This window comes from Solanum verrucosum, unplaced genomic scaffold (assembly GCF_900185275.1).
Source record: "Solanum verrucosum unplaced genomic scaffold, falcon-dt-bn FXZP01000183.1, whole genome shotgun sequence".
NCBI classification, from domain to species: Eukaryota; Viridiplantae; Streptophyta; class Magnoliopsida; order Solanales; family Solanaceae; genus Solanum; species Solanum verrucosum.
Genome location: NW_026020430.1, coordinates 1,618,412 through 1,640,179, shown reverse-complemented (window position 1 = coordinate 1,640,179; position 21,768 = coordinate 1,618,412). Strand labels below are relative to the sequence as shown.

The following is a 21,768-nucleotide window of genomic DNA, read 5'->3' as shown; positions in this document are numbered from 1 at the left end:
GAGGAAGTAGGAAGTACACTATGTTGCTTAGACTAGTCTCCTGAGTCCTTTTATAATGACCTTAATTATGTTTATTAAATAAGTAAATCTTTTGTTACCAATTTTATTTTATTTTTAAAAAAAATCACAAAATGATATATAGGTGTAGTAAATTAATGTTAGAATTGAAGCACATAGGTAGGTGTGGGTACAATTAATAATAAAGTTTTTGTAAGAGAGAATCTGCAGTACCTAGGAGGAGTACTCATAAATAGATAGGAACGGAGAATCAAATCTGGAGGAATTTGTGGAAACAAATGAAGTATGAGACTTAAGCTGCATTTGACTGTACACAGTCAAAAAAGAAAATCTGAACATGTCATTTCGAGAGTTTTTGGATTTAGTTTAACATATTTATAAAAATAAATAAATAAATAAAGTCGTATGATGGTAAATCCTCTATTCCAATTTGCTATTAATGATTTTAAGATTTCTGCATTTTATCTTAAAAGTTTAATCTCAAGTTACTATATTTAAAATTTATGAAGTAATAATCATAATAATTAATAGTAAGTAACCCCACGATATATAATACGAGTAACAATTAAGAAATGATAAACTGAAAAATAGAGATGATCTTATTGTATCATAAGTCTTGGTCAAGAAATACATATTTCATAATATCGAATTTTGTGACGATAGAAAATCATGATGATCTCCCGTCAAATTAAGGTAAAAATTGTCTTGATCAAGACTGCTTGTTTGTATTTAATTCACTTAAAATGTAATTTAAGAAATAATTACTTTATAATACGGAAATCATATTTGGAACAATAATATCCAAGTTATAAAATACGCATCGAAGCTTAAAATGTGTTGGAGTTCAGAAATTTCAAATGTGAATTGAAACTGCAGTAAGACTTGATGGAGTTTCGACTATTTTGCCTAATTTTCTGTTAATCAAGATGTGAAAAAGTTGAGGATGGAAAAGGAAAAATATATAGACAAGAAAATTAAACATGTAGTAGTACATGACAAAACACACATAGATATCTACTAATAGTCTTAAACATTAACTGAAGAGGGTGAACAACAATATATTATATATATATTAAAAAAGCATATAGTAGTAGTAGTCCGTCCACTAATTAATTGTAGATATGGGATGGAGCATAAATTGATATATATATCAACGCCTTCTAGCGGCAGTTTCCCTCTGGCAATTGAAGAAAACAGCAGCAACTGGTGAGCCAAGTTCATTTTCTTCTGAGAATTTTCGACTACTAAATTGATCTCTCGACACTGGTGCACTTGATATTGTTTGCCTTTTCTTCTGCTTAAACAGCAAAAATACAAACCTGTGGATTCCAATATTTGGCCTTGGCATTTCATACCCAACCACTTCTCTTCCTAAAATATATATATATATATATATATTATAAACAACTTTTTATTTGACAACTTATACAACACTACTTTCACTATGAATTAATCTCCAATTTGTTTGAAAAAATAATATTGTACAATCATGTCGAAAGATAATATACATATATATTTTTCTGGAATAATTTTACTAATTTTTTAAATGCATGCTTACGTGTAAAAAGAGAAACCAATTGTAAGTATATTTTTTCATATAGGACCGGAATTAGGAGGTAAACACTTTATTTCTTTTTGCTGTTTATTTTTATTATTAAATAATTAAGAATCAATACCTGATCCTATCACCACCAGGAAAATTATAATTTATTTTTCTACTAATAATATAAAGAAAATATGTAGTGAGTTCTTAGTTTTAATTTGTTAGTCTATTTGGAATAGAGTTAAAAAAAAAGTAATATATTTTTGAATCTTGATATCTTACATTAAAAAAAATTGTACTAAAATATCATTTATTCTTATTATCTTAAACATATCATATAAAAACTGAAAGTAAAGACTTATAAAAAAGGAAATATAATTTATTCTTTTGTAGTATATATTAATGGCAAATAAAAATAAAGTATTATTTTGAATTTAGGGGTTAAGGATTCATACCAAAAGAGCAATCTGTAGTGCCTGGAATGTCTGTGACAATCCTGTAAAGATGGTCAAATCCTCTTTTCAGTTACTTATTTGTCAACTACCAATATTGAACAAAATATGTCACTTTGATTCTATCATATTAAATCGAGTACGTTTTTTCCGTTACACATAATAATATCACCATTTTGCAGTCTTCTTTTTTGGTATATAACATATAAGGAGAACAAGTAGTAATTAATTTAGTACAATTATTGGACATTTTTTTTTAATTTTCCAGTCTAATCAAATGTCACAAAAACTGTCCGACAACTTCTTTGTATGGTATATGAGTACATGTGAGTTTTTTGGTAAAGTTTCCAAATTTAAGGATTTCTAACTCAAGATTATTATACAAATTTATAAACATCGGTATATTGACTAACATTTTTCAAGTTAATTAATAATACTCCTAGTACATATTATTCAAGTTCAATAGAAAGTACATGTTCCTCATCTTTATTGTAGTATTGAATATATAAATATGATTATCTGTTTTTCTAAAGTGACACTTATTTTGAGACGACAGGAGAGTACAAATACTCCTGTATAATGATCATGTCATTTCCCCTTCCAATTAGTAAACGATTGAAGACAAAATTGACTGAGTTAGTTTATAGGCATACGTCTATACCAGTGTAGATGTTCCCTGAGATATGGATCGCTAGGACCAGGAACATCTGGATCTATCATGACCTGTCAAATAATGTACAAAAGAAAAGGAGAGGTCAAATATTCATAAATAATAGAAGAGAAATGTACTCCTCATATCATCTTGTCCGTCCCAATTTATTCGACACTACTTAGCTGGTTATGACCGTTCAAGAAAGATAAGATTTTTTTTAAAAAAAAGTTATGGTCTTAAATAATTTTTAAACATTTCTAAAACTATGAACCGTCTCATTAAGTTAAAACAGAAAGAGTGTGACATAAATTAGGACAAAGAGACAGAGTAAATTAAAAGTAGCGAAGATTAATACCAGTGTGAAGAAGGATCTGAGATCACCACCATGAACTTCAACCCTAGGTTTAGAAGTTACTGAGGAAGGAAAGAATTCATGACCATTATAGACATGTTTGTTGTTGTTATAAACAACAGACATCTTAACACTTGGACAGAAATTATCAACAACTTCACCAATCACTCTACCAATCACAAGGGGTTCACACATTTTGGAAGCAATATATATATATATATATATATATAGTTATTATAATTATAAGAAACAAAACAAAATCTATTTAAAGAGTTGTAGTGGTTTTTTGGTGGAGAAAAGAAGAGCAAAATACCAATATTTATAGTGGCCCTAAGATCATTAGAGAGTCAGATGGGATAGGGACTAAAATATTGATAGTTCAAAAAATAGGGAACCAAATTAAAGAAATGAAAAGCACAAAAAGGTTATTCTCTTCCCGTGCTACAAAATTATAAAGTCATAGCTTAATTAGCAGCTAGAGAAAGAATATGTGTCTATTTTATTTGCGTTTGCCCCATCAAAAAAAAAAGTACTCCCTCTATCCTAAAAAGATTATGTGTGTTCGATATGAAGAAAAAATATTGTATACGAAAATATAGTCTATATAAATACTATGAAAGGTGAGAGCATGTGTATTGAGATGGTTGTAGGGTTGAAGATTAGGTATGTTGAAGAATGAAAAAGACACGATCATATGGAATAGCACTCATGAGACTTGTTTTTCATACTTTCATTTAGGAAGTTATTTTCCTTACTTTAAAGCAACTTGTTTACCTAGGGAGAATTTTTTTAAATATTTTTAACCAATCTTTCCTCACGAGATGAATAGTTTCCTTATAAGACTTGAATATTTCTCCTCCCGTTCGAGCTATTTTATGGAATTGAGTCAAATTTGAAATTTATTTCTTTCGCATTTTTGTCTTAAAGAAAGTTCAATAATGTTATTCCAAACACAATTAGTAAAAAGAATTATATTTGAGAATTGGCTATAAACTTAATCGTATATATGTCCCTGAAAAAAGTTAGATAATACAGTTGTCCCTCAAAACAAAATTAGCCATCTTTTGTCATTTGTAATTGTATATTATACTAATAAATATGTATATCTACTCGAACGTTACGCCAATGGTGAAGACAGAAACCATACTTTATATTAGTGAAAATGTTATAGTACAAATTAGACTAAATGTTGTACTACCAATTTATGTGAATGTGGAGTAAAATGTAATGGTAAGTACTAGGGGTGTGCACTTGGATTAAATCAAAAAATCAAATCAAATTCTAATTTGAATTGGTTTTTTGGTTTTTTGGATTTTTGGTTTGGTTTTAGATTTATAATTTATTTTGTTTGGTTTTTTGGTTTGGTTTCGGATTTAGAAAAATGAAAATCGAAAAATCAAAAAAATCAAATTATATATATATATATATATATATATATATATATATATATAGATATAAATGTATGTTTAGAATTACGTTGGAGTTAACCACTTTTGTCTCTTTTTAGTTATTTTCATTATGGTTTAGTTTATTTTTTATGTTTAGACATCTATACTATAATTGATATACTTTTAAGTATTGTGTTACGTTTTACTTGTGATTTATATTTAAAAGTATATTTAAGAAATTCAATAATATATATATATATATATATATATATATATATATATATATATATATATTATTTTCAAATTGCAAATATAACTTTGTTATGTTTCTAATTATTGACATAACTGATTAACCGAACTGAAAAAACTCAAACCAAAACAATAAAAACCAAATCAAAACCAAATTTATTTTGATTCGGATTGGGTTACACTTCTTCAAAATCAAAAATCCCAAAAATCTAAATTGAATAGTATAAAACCAAATCGAAAAACTGAATGCACCCCGCTAGCAAATACAAACTAAATATTGTACTAATTAGTTACTGTAACATTTTATGTCGGAATTATTTTCCACATATCGAAAACCAAACTACCCTGGACTATTAGAAGAAAATGTATGTCCCTATACAATTAACCCTTAAACAGGAATTGCTGTTCAAGGGTAAAATTTAATTTTGGGGAAACACATAATTAATTGACTATTTTAATTAAGGGTGTGTTTCATATGTTTTATCATATTTGGCTATGTTAAATGTATTTTTGGATCTAATTCAAACTTAAAAAATAGTTTATGGGAAAAAGATTTATTTAACCAGATCTCATTTATTTTTACTAAAATTAATTTTGAATCTAAATACACATTTGAATAAAAATAAATGGATAGAGATGGTTTGTAATAATGGTTATTGTTAGTGATTAGTATTAATAGTTAGTGATATTGACGGCGGTGGTTGAAGAACATATGGTAATTGACAATTGTTGATAGTAAGTGATGGCGGTGCTAGTTATGATAGTGAAGATGGTTTGTAGTAGGGATTGACCGCAGGGATTGTAGTGGTTGATAGTGGTGGTGGAGGTGGTAGCAATGGTGAGGATGGTGATGGTGACACTGGATATAATTATAATAATGAATGTGGAAGATATGGTAGCAACTAATAATATATAGTGATTGACAATGGTAGTGATTGTGATGACAATGATTGTTGATGGTAATGGTTAGTCGTTGATGACAATAATGATAGTGGGGGTGATGTGAGGATAGAGATGGTTAGTGACGGTGATAGTTGGTGATTGAATAAAATATTAACAAAAATTACACGCAAAATACCTTTTAATATTATCATATCTATCGGCTCAACAACTTCCTAATTAAGTACTACAAAGAATGAGCCATACTATAATAAGGAGACCATTCATACCTTTTTCATCTGATGTAATTATATTTTAAGACCAGTCTCACAATAAGGCTGGACATTCGAGCCTAGGAAATTTAATATGGAGAATCAATATTGTAAAAAATAAGAATTGAGATGTAATATGAAGAATCAATATTGTAAAAAATAAGAATTGAGATGGGTTATACTCTAATTTTTTTTTTCATAAACAACATTTCATTACTCATCTAATACCACCCAACCCCACACCCCTAGCTCCCTATGTGCAACCTAAATTACATACAAATATTTTTATGACAATTTTTTTTTAAAAATTATCATAATCAAACATCAAACATCAGAGATAAGTGAGAAACACACAACACTCTAAAAGGAAAATCAGATGGAATTTGCAGATACCATCTTGGACATTCTCAAGCTACTTAAAGCATCAAACAAACTTTTGTATTTAAGGTAACAAAAAGTTGCAACTTTTCCTAATAATTTTTCCTTTTTTATTAATAAATATTTAAAAAAAGGGAACTTGAGTGATAACCAAATTAAATTAAATTGTAGGCTAGGTAGGCGTATAAAGGGAGAGTAGTAGTCCACCACCTGCAGCCTACAAACAATTAATAGTGGTAGCCAAGGTCAAGTCATATCAACAAAAAAGAAACTCAATTTATGCAGCTTTATAACTCCTAGTAGTAGAAAGAAGAAGCATACTATTAATAGAATTCTCAATTTACCTTCTTCTCCATATTCCTTTTTATAATATCCCTATTTTGAGAATCAAATAATTTAATTTTAATTGTGAAATATAAATATATATTTTAAAATAAAATTTTATATATTTAAGAATTATGTCAAAAATACAGTAATTTATAATAATTAATAATTTAAAATACTTTTTAAATACATCAAGAAAAAACTTGTTTAAGTCTTGAAATTTAAAAATATCATACAAATTGAGACAAATGAAATATTTCATTTCTCCTTAATTTTCAAATGAATTATATATGTTGCACTTTTCAAACTGTAGCACAGATTATTGCTGATGATCAATGAAACAAGCGGATTAAAATGAGTTGAATTAATAAATCAAGTGGATTTAGTCGTCATTTCTAATTAAAATAAACAATATATACTCAATTTAATTCCAAAAGGGTATTGAGATGTAATGCAACTTTATTCTTATCTTGTAAAGATAGAAAAATTATATCAAATAAAATTACAAATCAAGTAAATCATTTAAAAAATCGCAAGTATATAATACATTTAATAAAGAATCTAAAGAAAAGAACAGTATACAATATCGAAAACAAATGAAACAACAAATACTACTATATAGAGATAAGTACTTTTTAAAAAAGTTTTTAAGTATAATAAAAACGAAGAAAACATGTATTTGTGAATAAATTAAGTTAATAGTACTTGCTTTGTTCCTAGTAGATATCAAATTTGACTGCAACTGACACAAAGGAAGCTACCTTTATGCATAAACTCTGGGGAGACATTAGAAATTTATTTGAGAGTTAGTGTTTAATCTTAAAAATGAATTTATTTGACGTAAATTTAAATTAATCGAGAATCTTATTTGATCAGAGAATTTGTCTCCTTGTTTTTGAACTCAAACAAAAAAATTTAAAATATTTGTGTTGCTCTTTGAAAAGTAAGTAGATCCTATTTAACATATATATTATTTAAATTGTGTTTGATTATACATATTATTTGCAAAAATATTTTTATCGTAGCTAGAAGTTTCAAAAATTTAGTTAGTGTTTGGTTATAAATTTCGAAATATTTTTTAAAAGTGGGTTTTGGTGAAATTTGTATTGAAGTGTCAAAATGTGTTTGACAATAATTTTAGAATATATATTTCACCTTTTAAAAAAATAAATAAAAAAATGATTGACAATAGCCAAAACTCTAAAAAGTCATAAACAAAATATCTATAAGTTTGGCACGAAATTATCATTTTTATAATGAACTAACTAATACATTATTCTAAAACTATAACACAATATTTTAAGAAAAACTTCTACTAATACAATCATTGGCTTCTACAGTTCATCAAATAACAATTAGTTACAAAGATTCATTAATACAAAAAAATTTGATAATAACTAATTATTCTTTAATATAATTTTTCCATATTCTACAAACAATCTATTCACGATAAATATACATTTTCAAATCAGATGACTGACACAATATTTTTAATTAGTTGGGGTAGTAAAATTACTTTTTTAATATATAAAATATAAAAGTTAAGAATAAGTTTTAAAATACAAAAAAAAATTAGGAGCTATTTTCTAAATAGATTTTGGGATTTGATTTATAGAATCTCTCAAAAACTAGATAAATTTTATGGTCAAATTGATATTTACCAAATTTCGACCCTTCGGGTGGTCCAGTGGTTTGGGACTTTCATGTTGGAGGTCTCAAATTTGAAATCCCTTGCCAGCGAAAGTAAGGGGTTTGCCTTCTGAGTCGAGCTCATCGTGCCGGGCTTGCCTAATGCGGGTTACCTCTCCTATATGGTTTGCGAGTTATTGCATAGGAGCGGAGATTTTTACCATGTGCGCATCCAAAAGGATAGCGGCTGCGAGTTTCCCTCGTCATAATTTTTTTTTTTATTACCAAATTTCTCAAAAAGATAAGTTTCTGAGAACTTGAAATTTTTTTATGATAAAAATCTGATTAAAAAATTCATAAATAAATATATATTTAAAGATAAAATTTTAAATTAATATCAAATTTTCTATCATATAAGAAAGTAGCTAGGGTTCTCACCTATAAATTATAGATTAATATATTCTACGAACCACTAACATTATTAAAATATTTGAATTTATTTATGTTAATTTCTACCATTAATTGTTGCACCACATAATCACTACAAATTTAGTGGTGAATTATTAGATAATATATACTAGTAGTAGTAATTATCAATATGAAATGGAGTTGAAAAAAGGCATGAGCTAGACATAATCAAGAATCTTTACTAAATGAAGAAAAAAAATGTATAGTAAGTGAATTTTCGAAAGATAAATAATACCACCTCTTTGCTTCTTGATTCCAACCACACAATGCAAAATTGATTCTCCACCATTTGAGCCAAGATAATAAAAATAACCTCACTATGATTCCTTCTACCAACTCCATTTTCGGTTTTTATTATATATGAATACAAATATCTTTGGTCATACTTTTAAATTAAGAAATGGATTAGATAATTTGGCTAGTCATAATATAAAAAAATTTCGGAATTTATCATGACTATATTTAATCAATCAAAACCAAAAACATTTCTTCTTTGATCATGTTTTGATATGATTTTCTTACAAGTCAATTTGGAATAGACTTCCCAATAGGCCCAAACTTATATATAAGCTAACTTTATTGATTAAATTTTAGGTTTAACAAACATAAAAATCATATTTGTATGCTATAGTTATAGTTTGTATAATTGAGTTCTATAGCAAACTTTATGTTTGCTATGGCTATTAATATGTATATATATTTCGGTATACATATACAAAAGAACCAATTGTATAATTTGTTTCGGTATACATATACAAAAGAATCAATTTTATAATCTGTTTCGGTATACATATACAAAAGAATCAATTGTATAATATGTGTTTGTATAAAGCGAGAAAGAGAGAAAGACAAAAGAAAATTGGGCAGAGGAAGATCTGAATTTGTAAAATTATAAGTGTATAGGATGAAAATATATGTATTTATATTTGTATATACAATTTTCTCTCGCTTTATACAAACTCAAACGCAATTTATACATTTGTGTTTGTATAATGTGAGAGAGGCGAGTGAGAGTGGCGAGCGAAAAGATATGTATATATACAGTTTTCTCTCGCTTTATACAAACACAAACGCATTTTATACATTTTTGTTTGTATAAAGTGAGAGAGGCGAGGGAGAGACTGCCCATCGAGAAATCGAGAGTGGCGAGCGAGAAATTCAGAAAGAGAGGCGAATGACAACTATTTGCTACGGGTTACAATTAAATCAAACTGCGGTTATAAAATTTAATTTGAATTAATAGTTTGTTATTTTATACAATTTTCCCAACTTTATTTGTTCAAACTAACCCGCTGTAAATTCTTTGGAATGAATCTGATTCTAATAACTTATTAAGAAAATAAGTTGTGACGTTAATGCAATGTCAAATATTATTTCATGAGATCGATGAAGATTGCCAAGATTATATAAGAAGACTAAATATTCACATCCCACCCGATGTGGTGGTAATTCAACAACTTGGCTTTTGTGTTATAGTTAGTATACAAAGTATATGTTTTTGTAGTTATTTAGTTGGTGCAAATACTGAGCGTGACTAAGTTTTTCGATAACAATGGTAGATAACTCATCGAGCTGTATCTTATATGATGTACATGTTAAAAATAAGATGAAGAAGTTATTAGTAACATAAAATTTGGTGTTTTGTGTTAGAAAAACATAAATTTATATTAAGAAATGATTGAAAAACCCATTTACCCTTTTATAATGTTGTTGACCCTAAATAGGAAAAAACATGCGAGACAAGTGACATTATTTTTGGGAAGGCTCAAAATCTCACTGGGCCCGGCCCAAATTCCATCAGGTTTAGGACAAAATTTCTTTGGGCCTTATGAACGGGTATTTATACTTTCTCGAGAAAATGAAAAAAAAAAAAAAAACGGTTCCTAATGTTTGTTTGGATAGGTTTTAAGTAGTCCATTTGTTTTATTTTTAAAGTCCTCTAAATTTTTAAACATCATGTTTATCCACTGTTAGGGTCGTTTGGTAGAAAAATAAATAATGCAGGGATTAGTAACGCAGATATTAGTAATGCATGAATTAGTAGTGCATAGTATATTTTTTATCAAGTGTTTGATTCATTGCTTCTGACCTCATCTTTTATTTAGATTAAAACTCTACAAAAAGCTTCTTTTCAATTATACCCTTGCATTATTATGAGATTTTCTATTTTATTTAATCGTTCAAGGTAGATAATTGTCGAACAATATTATATTTTTATGGCCTTCTAATTAGCTAGGAGAAGAACAATTTTGTTGTCATGTTTGCTATTTTCTCACTTGAATTATTGGAGGGTAAACAATTGTTATCTTAATAAATAATCACTTAAAAACGTTAATTTTTAATTTAGAATAGATAGACTATCTACTTTAAAATCGAAAAGACGGTAAACAATAGTAAAATTGAATGAATCATCTACATTTACATATAAAAATTGCAAGTTGTAGTTTTAATATGTATGCAATTTATAAATTGTTCAAAATACAAACAATTAGAAACGACATATATACCAACAAATAATATATTCAATTAAGATTACAAACGTCATGTGGTGATATATTTACCTTTTCAAATAGTAAATGTTAAACAACTCACATTTTAAATATTGTATTGATATGTATTGCAATTATTTATTAACAAACAACTCTCCCTAAATAATAAAATTTGTAAGCTAATTTATTTAAATAAATTTACTAGTACAAATATAAAACATAAAATCAAGAAAATAAATAAAATTATTTGAAGGATATTTTTGTCTTAATTACATAGATAATCCCATGGTATTAAATCCAATGTATTACTAATACCACCACATGGAATGTATTAGTAACACCTCCTATAATACCATGTAGGGTGTATAACTAATCCATGGATTAGTTATACTTAGGCCCAAAAATACTACCAAATATAGTACTAAAATAATACCATACATAATACATGGACTATTTCTCCTAATACCTCCTACCAAACGACTCCTTAGAGTTTAATTTTGAATTTAAAAACTATCCCTCTTTATTTCGATCCATCTCAAACTCATTTTATTGATTGAGTAGAAAAAGAATAGAGTTATTTTCCCCATCTGGATTAGGTCTTTAATGGTAAGAAAATAGTCAAGTAGATGTAGATTTATTAACGAAAAGTACAATAACTTTTTAATGAGTATAAGTCAAACTTATATATTAGCCCCTTTTCCCTTGTTTTAATTCAGCATTATTTTTCCTTGTTTAATGGAGATTAGGCGAGGTTGAAGGCACGTAGAACATAATTAATAGCTGAGAGAACCATAAGCGAACAAATTAAACATTTTATTAATGAAAATCATGCATTTCCCACTCTTTTGCAATATTGAATCAATCTTCAGAAATGCAATTAAAGATAGTTGTTGCCTTTCTTGTGTTATCGTTCGTGGAGATAAATTTAAAGAAAATTACAAGTCTTGTGGGATTGAATCGTCCTAAACAAACTCAAGAAAGTTGTAAATTGCAGAGTAGTTAAAAAAGAATCAAATTAAAGGATGGAAGCATACAAAGTGCCAATCAACAAATCCATTTACAGAATCATCACTGTTCATGGCATTCACAGCACCAAAGAAGTTGATGTTCTTGCAACCCAAGTATGATTAATTCATTCTTTCTTTTTAGTCTCATGTCATATAACAATGTTGAAATTTTATTGTTTAGGAAGGCCTTGAGTATATTTATTTATGGTAGAGCTGGATATTGGGAAAGTGATCAAAACAGTAGAAAGTGAAGGTAGCTAGTGATATCGAAGAACTACAAATAGGATCTAAATTCTGCTGGAAGTTATCCTGCCTGGAATTGCCATACCACACAGGCTAAAAGGCGTGGCTTTGATTGCTCCGATGATGATCAACTACAAATGGAACTCGAGATTTAATCAAATATGATCACATTTATTGGCTCTCCTGACCAATTCTACACAACAATTTAACGGTGTTCCATTGTGCACTGCCTCTTTGTTTACCAAAAAAGTAGCAGAGAATGCGCAATTTTGTGATCTGGTAAAGTTTTATCTGATTACTCTCAATGATTGATGATGTTAATTTGCAGAAACTTTATGTACTCTGTTATTCATGATATTTTGGTGGGTCAGGGAAAATGGAACTTTGATCCACTAGAATTTGAAAATGAAAGCTCAGTTCATAGTATTTGGCATGGCAAGATGGACGAGATAGTACCTATTAGCTTACAAAGATATGTTTCCAAAAGGATTCATTATCATGATTTCTGGGAGGTTGGTCCTGTTAGTGAAGCCATCTTGAGGTCCTTTCTGCTTGGCCAACAAGATCCCGATCCCAATTTACAGGTGGTTGGTTATAAATTAAGGACTAGCCAACAATACATACCTTGTTAGGTTTTGCCTTCATTTTCTTCATTGCTAATATTACTAGTTGCTTCTGCTTCAATTGTAAAATTCCAATTATTTACCCAACAATACGTACCTTGTGTGTTGTTATGTTAATGTTGAGAGAGTTTAACTTGTAATTATTGATAGAGTTTTATTATCAAAGATGCTTATTGTATTAGATCAGCATTATTACTCCTTCTTTAATGGAGATTAGTCACGTATTTGCAGAACATAATTACTGGCTGAGAGAATCATAACTCGAATCAAATTAAGTTTAAAGTCAATTGTGAATTGAATTTATCTTATTATATAGAGTAGCTTTTTAATTAGAGTTATTTAGAAATTTCTTTATTATTTTTAGACCAACCAATAAAGCATTTTAATCAAGACCTAAACTATTGGGATTGTTTTGCCCTTTTATTAATGAAGCATCTCCCACAACAAATGTTACCACTCAGACCATCTCCAATCCACCTCTATTTTACTCTCCATTCTCTATATTTGGAGAGTAAAATAGAGAATGGGCACTCCAACCCACCTCCAAATCACTCTCTATTCTTCAAATTTAGAGAGTTGTTTGGAGAACTACTATTCACACTATATATTTCACTTTTTCATTATTTTATTATTATTTCTATTACTTTCTAATTAACATATTATTGTACATATAATTTCATTAATTAAATATCTAATATTCATAATTATTTTTTAAATGTAATATAATATTTTTAAAAAATATTATTTAATATATACTATTTTAATTTCAAATTAATAGTATTTTAATTTTTTTTCTAATTTTCGTGAATAATAAAATTTTATTTTATTGTTAATTTTTATTATAAAGAATACGCAAAATTAAAATGGCAAGATGAAAAAATTTAATTTAAAAATACAATAATTGATATGATAATTTAAATACAAGATAACAATACATAACATAATAATTTAGATACAAGATAACAATACAATATAATCCATAACATAATAATTTAAATACAAGATAAAATACAATACATAACATAATAATTAATTGATCACAACAATAATTTAGTAATCCGGTAGGTCGTTTCCAAATTTAGCACTATTCGAAAAAAAATTAGGATATTATTCCAAGAATTGTTGCAATACGCAGGTGTTGGGCAATACGCAGGTCGTAGTGGATCACCATCAATTATTCTTGAAACTGTTGTTGATTATGACCTTTGGATATGGCATGCTTATTTTGGTTTGCCTGACACCAATAACGATATTAATGTTTTAGAGTCATCACATTTATTTTCCAATCTTGCTAGCGGTATTGCGCCTCCCGCCCATTATGTTATTCAAGGAAAAGAATACGATATGGGTTATTACTTAGCTGATGGTATATATCCTAAATGGTCTACAATTGTTCAAACTATTCGTGATCTTCATTCGCAAAAGAAGAAATATTTCCCGATGAAACAAGAATCGTGCCGAAAAGATGTTGAACGTGCATTCGGAGTTTTGCAATCACGTTTTGCAATTATTGCAGGACCGTCACGCTTTTGGAGAAAGGAAGTGTTACATTATATAATGATTACATGTATTATACTGCACAACATGATAATTGAGGATGAACGTGATCTCAATGCACCAATTCAAGATGCCGTAGAGGCTCCAACTCCAACTATAGAAATGGTGGTAGATGAAAATCTCCGATTTGAATAATTTTTAGCTAGACATAAAAAAAATTAAGGACAAAAATACTCATTTTGAACTCCGTAATGCATTAATAGAGCATTTATGGGAGCAACGTAATAATTTTGAATATTGAGTGTTTATGTAATTGTATGTCACTTTTATTTGAATTTGTCTCCTAATTTATGTATTATATTATATTTTCTTGCAATTTATGTTATTTAAAAATTTAGAATATAATATAATTTAATATCACATTAAAAATTACATAAAATAATTATTTGGGAAAAAAGAAATAAAGGATTTATATTATGAAAAAAGAAAATAAGAATGAAATAGAAATAATAATATAATATTAAAGAGAGAGAAAAAGATTCTGTTTTAGAGAGTAAAATAAAAAATTGGATTGAAGTTGGTTGTCTGGAAAAATAGAAAACTCTATATTTAGAGAGTAAAATAGAGGATTGGGTTGGAGATGTCCTCAGGTAATTAATACAATTAACTAAAGTGGGTTGCTGATAAAATCAACCAGTTTTTCTCTTCCTAATTAATAAAAGTCAATTGGAATAATCAAGTCCATTTTGCTTTTGATCTTAATTTTCACAAGAGATATAGATTAGTCTTTTAATTCAATACACATTAGTGTATCTTAGAAGTTAATACCCAAGTGGAATATGGATTGACTACTAAGTTTGCCTATACTCTTAGCTGGTAATTTTCAAGTGATAAAGAAATTAAATTGTTTCCACTCTTCTCTTTTGCATTGCCCTCCCTCTACACAAATATTAACTTATTTTCAGCCAAATTAAAGTTCCCACTCCAGATCAAGGAATGGAATTAAAGAAACTTGTTGTCTTTCTTCTGTTACTTTCGATATCGATCGTGGACATGCTTTTAAAGAGAATAACAACTTGGGTATTAAGTTTTGTAGGATTGTGTCATCCTAAACAAACACAAGAAAGTTGTAAATTGCAGACTACTTCACCAAGAATCAAACTAAAGGATGGAGGTAAAATATATATATTTCATAGATACAAACATATATATACAATTGTTCGCTTGAGCTTCCCGGAACTTCTTCATAATGGCTTCCTTATATGCATACAATTGTTGAGAAATATTCTCTCCTAGCTTCCTTTTTCTCGTTTGAAGACTATAGAACGTCACACAACTTAACATGCATGAAATGAAATATTCCCTTGGTTTCAATTTACATGGCAATTGATTTGGAATACGAGGCCGTACAAATTAATTATAACTATGTGATCAAATTTGAATCTGGAAATAAGAGAATACAAGAACTCAAGAAAGGAAGAAGAACAGAGAGAATCGATTTGGGAATTTTTATCTGTATTGAAGTTGTATTGAAGTTGTATCTTTACAAGTTACTTACAAGTATATATATATAACTAACTATGCTGCCAACTGTAACTAACTATGCTGCCAGCTGGCTAACTAACTTTACATATCACTAACCAACTAACTTAGTGATTCTAACTCAGCTAATTCGTACTACTCCATTGTTTATGTTACACCATAATTCTCAATACTCCCCATCAAACTAGGTCCCATGAAGACATTCAGGACTCCTAGTTTGGATACTAGGTACTCATGTTGTGTCATTCCCAATGCCTTTGTTAGTAGATCTGCTAGTTGATCATGTGAAGATACATATATAGTTTTGATTAACCCTTGCTGAATCTTCTCCCTTATGAAATGGCAGTCTATTTCGATGTGTTTGGTTCTTTCATGAAATACTGGATTCGCAGCTATTTGTATAGCAGCCTTGCTATCACAATATATTGATACTGGACCTTCAATCTTGATTCCCAACTCTTTTGCCAGATTATTTACCCAAACTACTTCAGCTGTTAACCCTGCCAGACTTCTATACTCAGCTTCAGCTGAGCTCCTTGAGATTGTTGCCTACTTTTTAGATTTCCAAGCAATGAGAGATTTCCCTAACCTCAATATGTATCATGTCACAGACCTTCTGGTGTTTGGGCATGCAGCCCAATCTGCATCACAATACCCTGTTAACCTCATGTCCTTCTCTGATGACATTAGCAGTCCTAGCCCTGGTTGAGTCTTAATGTATCTCAAAACTCTTAATGCTGCATTCCAATGCTGTTTTGTAGGCTTCTGCATAAATTGGCTTAGTGTTTGCACAGTGTATGCAATATCAGGTCTAGTGTTCGTCAAATAAAGTAGTTTCCCAATTATCCTCTGATATTGTTGTACATCTTCAACTAGTTCAGTTGTTTGGTCAGCATCCTCAGCTATAGTCAACTTTATGTTGAATTCCAAAGGAGTCAATGCCACTTTTCCTCCTGTTAATCCAGCTTTAGCTAGTAGTTCTAACGCATACTTTCTCTGATTCATAAGGATTCCCCTGCTTGATCTACTGAATTCAATTCCTAAGAAGAACTTCAGTTCTCCTAAATCCTTAATCCTGAAGGATTGATGGAGAACCTGTTTAGTTTCTTTGATCAACTGTGTGTCATTTCCAGTTATAAGTAAGTCATCCACATAAACTAAAATGATTACCATCTTGTGTCCTTGTTTCTTTGTGAATAAGGAATAGTCCAAATGACTCTGTTGGTATCCTGATCGAAGCTTGTTTGAGTCCATACAAGGACTTGACAAGCTTGCAGCAGACCTTAGGTGTCTCCCCCTGAACCTTCAACCCCTTAGGTAGTTCCATAAAAACATCCTCCAATAAGTCACCTTGCAAGAAGGCATTATAGACATCCATTTAAAACAATGGCCAATTCTCAGCAGCAGCTAATGCAACAACGGTTCTTACTGTCACCATTTTCACAACTGGTGAAAAGGTCTCTTGATAATCAATTCCAGCAGTTTGATTGTACCCCTTAGCTACAAGCCTTGCTTTATACCTTTCTACAGTACCATCAGACCTGTACTTGATTTTAAAAACCCATTTACACCCAATAACTGGCTGATTATGAGGCAAGGGAACAACTTTCCAAGTCCCATTATCCTTCAAAGCCTGCAGCTCTTGAGTCATAGCATGAACCCATTTAGAGTCTGTTATAGCTTCTTCATATGTGGATGGTTCCACATCAGTGGAGATGTTGGCTATATATGCTTGATATGGTGAAGAAATATGTTGATAAGAAACATAATTACCCATAGGGTAAAAAACCTGCTTTCCAACCTTATGACCAGTGTGATAATCTTAGTGCCAAGTAGGTGTTGTTGTAGCTCTAGTTGACCTTCTAGGAGCAGAAGTGGCAACATCTGCAGTTGATGTATGATCAAGATTCATCTCATCAACAACTGAAGTCTCTAATGTAGGTTCACTGGTTTCACCATCTGGAATCAAGTCACTACTAATACTGCTGGTATCAGTATGTATGCCTGGACCAACTAAGAAATGCTCATCCTCATCAAATTGTACTGGTGTAGCAGGTATGGAAGTAAGATCAGGAAGGCACTGAGAAGAATTAATCTTGAATGGAAACACATTCTCTTCTCACCAATATCTTCCTGTCATGTAAGTAAAAAAGGATGTAACCTTTTTGAGTAGCAGAATATCCTAAGAGAGCACATGCAGCAGCCCTGGGTGAAAATTTGTCAACCTTAACAATCTTAGTTGCATAACAAAGACAACCAAGCACTCTTAGATGATCTAGGGAAGCTTTATGCTTATGAAATACTTCATATGGAGACTTACCCTTAAGCACTGGTGTGGGTAATCTATTGATCAGATACACTGCAGTCAATACACATTCACCCCAAAATCTAATTGGTATACTTCCTTGAAATCTAAGGGCTCGAGCCACCTCTAATATATGCATATGCTTCCTTTCTACAACTCCATTTTGTTGTGGAGTGTGAGGACAACTACTTTGATGTATAGTCCATGTGCTTTCAAACAGAACTTTTGCATTCATTATTGAAAAATTCACTACCATTGTCTGATCTAAAAATCTTCACAGTAGAGGCAAATTGAGTTCTTATCATTGAAATGAAATTCTTTAATACAGTGACAACATCTGACTTCAATCTGAGCAAATACAACCATGTCATCCTGCTGTAATCATCAACTAAAGTCAAAAAATATCTAAAGCCATTATGAGTAGCTATTTTATATGGGCCCCAAACATCTAAATGTATCATATCAAACATTCTACTTCTTCTAGTACAACTCAAAATAAAAGGCAATCTAGTTTGTTTTGCTAAAGGGTAGACTGTGCATTTATTCTGAATGTGTTTATCATGTCCTTCCACTGCTAACGACATTCTCCTTAGAACATTGATTGAGGGATGTCCTAGTCTCTTGTGCCATAATAGGTCTTTTCCATCATTGTGTACATTGACATTCATAAGCTTTGGACCATTGTTGTTACTAGGATGATTATTATTTGGATCCATCAACCAATATAGGCCTCCACTTTCTTTACCAATCCCCTTCACTTTCCCGGTGGAGAGGTCCTGAAATACACAAAATTCAGGGAAAAATACAATTGAGCATTGCAATTGTTTAGTGAGCTGTGACACAGATAATATGTCATACTTAAAATTAGGCACTGCTAACACATCTTTCAAGACATCTCTACCATTCCATTTATACTTTCCAATATGAGAAATTGTGGTGGTTTGGCCATTTGGTAAATGGACTTGTTTTTCATTGCCTTGTGAAGGAACATGCGTGTCAAATAATGCTTTCAAGTCTGAAATAATATGTTTACTAGCTCCTGAATCCACTATCCATTGTTTGTGAGTATAGTCATCTTTATTATCTACCAGATAAGCATGTGCAATACCTGCCATGTTAGCTGCTCCTGCCATGTTGACTGCTGTTCGTCAATCCCTTTTTCTTTGCTGAGCATTCTGAGTATCTGTCCATATTGCTCCTTTGTGAATACTGGTTGTTCCATAGGATGCATATCTTGCACATCTTGGCCCCTCACATCTGCACTGAAAGGGTTGAAAGCATCATCATAATCAACTGCATTTGCTATCCTTGTTCCCCCATATTTCTTCTTGAATTTGGGATGACCAGGAGGGTATCCAACTACTCTGTAACATGTATCCTTGGTGTGTCCTTTCAGCTTGCATACTTCACATTGCAGATTGTAGTTCCTTTTCTGTCTCTGTGAATTAGAAGTAGAGCCACCACCTTGGAAATTGTAACCCATAGCATTCGAAGAATTGTTGCCAGTAAGTGAATAACCAGAGTTGATGATTCCTAGACTAGTGTTTCCCTCATGAAAGTTACCTTGATAACTAGGCTTGTTAGAACTATTACTCCCAACATAAAGAGCAGTTGATGATGATTCTCCCAATTCAATCCCTGAGTACGAACCAACAGTTATTCTTTGTCCTTCATCAGCCACAATCATTGAATAGGCTTTGTTTAGAGATGGCAGAGGTATCATCATAAGAATTTGGCTTCTCTGTTGGTTGTACGACTCATTTAATCCCATGAGAAAAGCAAACAAACGTATATACTGCAGATGACTAGCATACACCTTTGATTTGTCACAACCACATGATGGAGGAGGGACAAGTGCATCAAATTCATCCCAAAGCACACGCAATTTTGTAAAATATGCAGATACAGACGAGTTACCTTGCGCAATTGTACAAATCTCTCTATGTAGTTGGTAACCTCTTGAGCCATCTACCTTGTCAAATCGTTCCTTCAAATCAGACCAAACCACTGATGCATCTGTGGCGTATATGATCCCACTTATGAGTTCCTTTGACATAGAGTTGAGAATCCAAGATAAAACAAACGCATTACACTTCTCCCACTGCTCCTCTAGATCATCTCCATAATCACTTTTCTTGCAGGTTTCATATACAAAACCTAATTTGCTCTTAGCTCGAAGTGTGAGAATCATCGATCTACTCCACACAGCGTAGTTCTCGACACATGTGAGTTGAATACTTGTTAAGAATGATCCTGGAGTATCTGATTGATGAAGATGCAGGGGATGATTACGTTGCTTCTCGACTGTCTCAATTGTATCCTTGCTTCCCATGATTCTTTGAGGAAATTAAAAAATCTTGAATACTGATTAACCAGATCATCTGCGGAAGAGAAGATCGAAACGAGAACTTGAATCAAACTTTGATTCTAAGCTCTGATACCATGATCAAATCTGAATCTGGAAATTAGAGAATACAAGAACTCAAGAAAGGAAGAAGAACAGAGAGAATCGATTTGGGAATTTTTATCTGTATTGAAGTTGTATTGAAGTTGTATCATTACAAGTTACTTACAAGTATATATATATAACTAACTATGCTGCCAGCTGTAACTAACTATGCTGCCAGCTGGCTAACTAACTTTACATATCACTAACCAACTAACTTAGTGATTCTAACTCAGCTAATTCGTACTACTCCATTGTTTATGTTACACCATAATTCTCATTACTATGAATGTTTAATATTATAGTAACGTAACGTTCCACAACTTGTACAGGAAAACCAGTTTTCATCTTTGATGTCAATGATGAATTATAAATTGGAGTAAAACCTTGATGAGGAATATTGAACCTAAACTTCTTTAAAAACAGAAACAACCACCATTTTAATCTGCATAAAAGCACTATCTTTACCAAGACAAGTCCTTGGTCCTGCATGAAACACTGGATATGTAAAAGTATCCCTTGACACAAATTTCCAATTTTCACTACTACTACTACTTTCTTTCACCAACCATCTCTCAGGCCGAAAATCCTCACAATCCGAACCCCACAATTCTTTCTATCTTCCCATTCCAAGAACATGAAGAAAAATCAGCGTTCCCTTCTTCAACTTGGTTCCATCAGGCCAAACATATATCGTCTTCGGTTACTTGCTTTGATTCAAGAGGAACCGGTGGGTAAAGTCTCATGCTTTCACAAATCGAAGCATGTGTATATACCAGTGCATTTAAATCATCGTCAATCTTCACCTCATCGATTTCTTTGACAATCTCCTTTTCTACGTTAGGGTGACTTGACACTAGCCAAAAAAACCATACTAAAGCTGAGAACAAAGTATCATCGACTACTACATTTTTGTATTTGAGAGCCCTTTTTATGTATCTGTCTAAAAAATCCCCTCCTCCTTCTTCATCTATGGACTAGCTATGATTCTCTTCTTTACATATTCTCGGAG

General features: G+C 30.7%; 2 protein-coding genes and 1 pseudogene across 2 annotated transcripts; 1 reads left to right on the top strand and 2 right to left on the bottom strand.

Moving 5' to 3' along the window:
• Positions 1–1,009: 1,009 nt before the first annotated feature.
• Positions 1,010–3,308, bottom strand: LOC125807468 (protein SELF-PRUNING). The gene is made up of 4 exons (XM_049487190.1): positions 3,021–3,308; positions 2,675–2,736; positions 2,017–2,057; positions 1,010–1,389 (listed from the first exon to the last, which is right to left on the bottom strand). Exons 1-4 carry the CDS (start codon positions 3,210–3,212, stop codon positions 1,169–1,171), a joined length of 516 nt encoding a protein of 171 aa, XP_049343147.1. The 5' UTR covers positions 3,213–3,308; the 3' UTR covers positions 1,010–1,168.
• An 8,656-nt stretch (positions 3,309–11,964) lies between these two features.
• On the top strand, positions 11,965–12,975 carry LOC125807680 (uncharacterized; annotated as a pseudogene).
• A 4,408-nt stretch (positions 12,976–17,383) lies between these two features.
• Positions 17,384–17,782, bottom strand: LOC125807679 (uncharacterized mitochondrial protein AtMg00820-like). Its single transcript, XM_049487415.1, has one exon. The coding sequence runs from the start codon at positions 17,780–17,782 to the stop codon at positions 17,384–17,386; it is 399 nt and encodes a 132-aa protein (XP_049343372.1).
• Between the last annotated feature and the right edge of the window lie 3,986 nt (positions 17,783–21,768).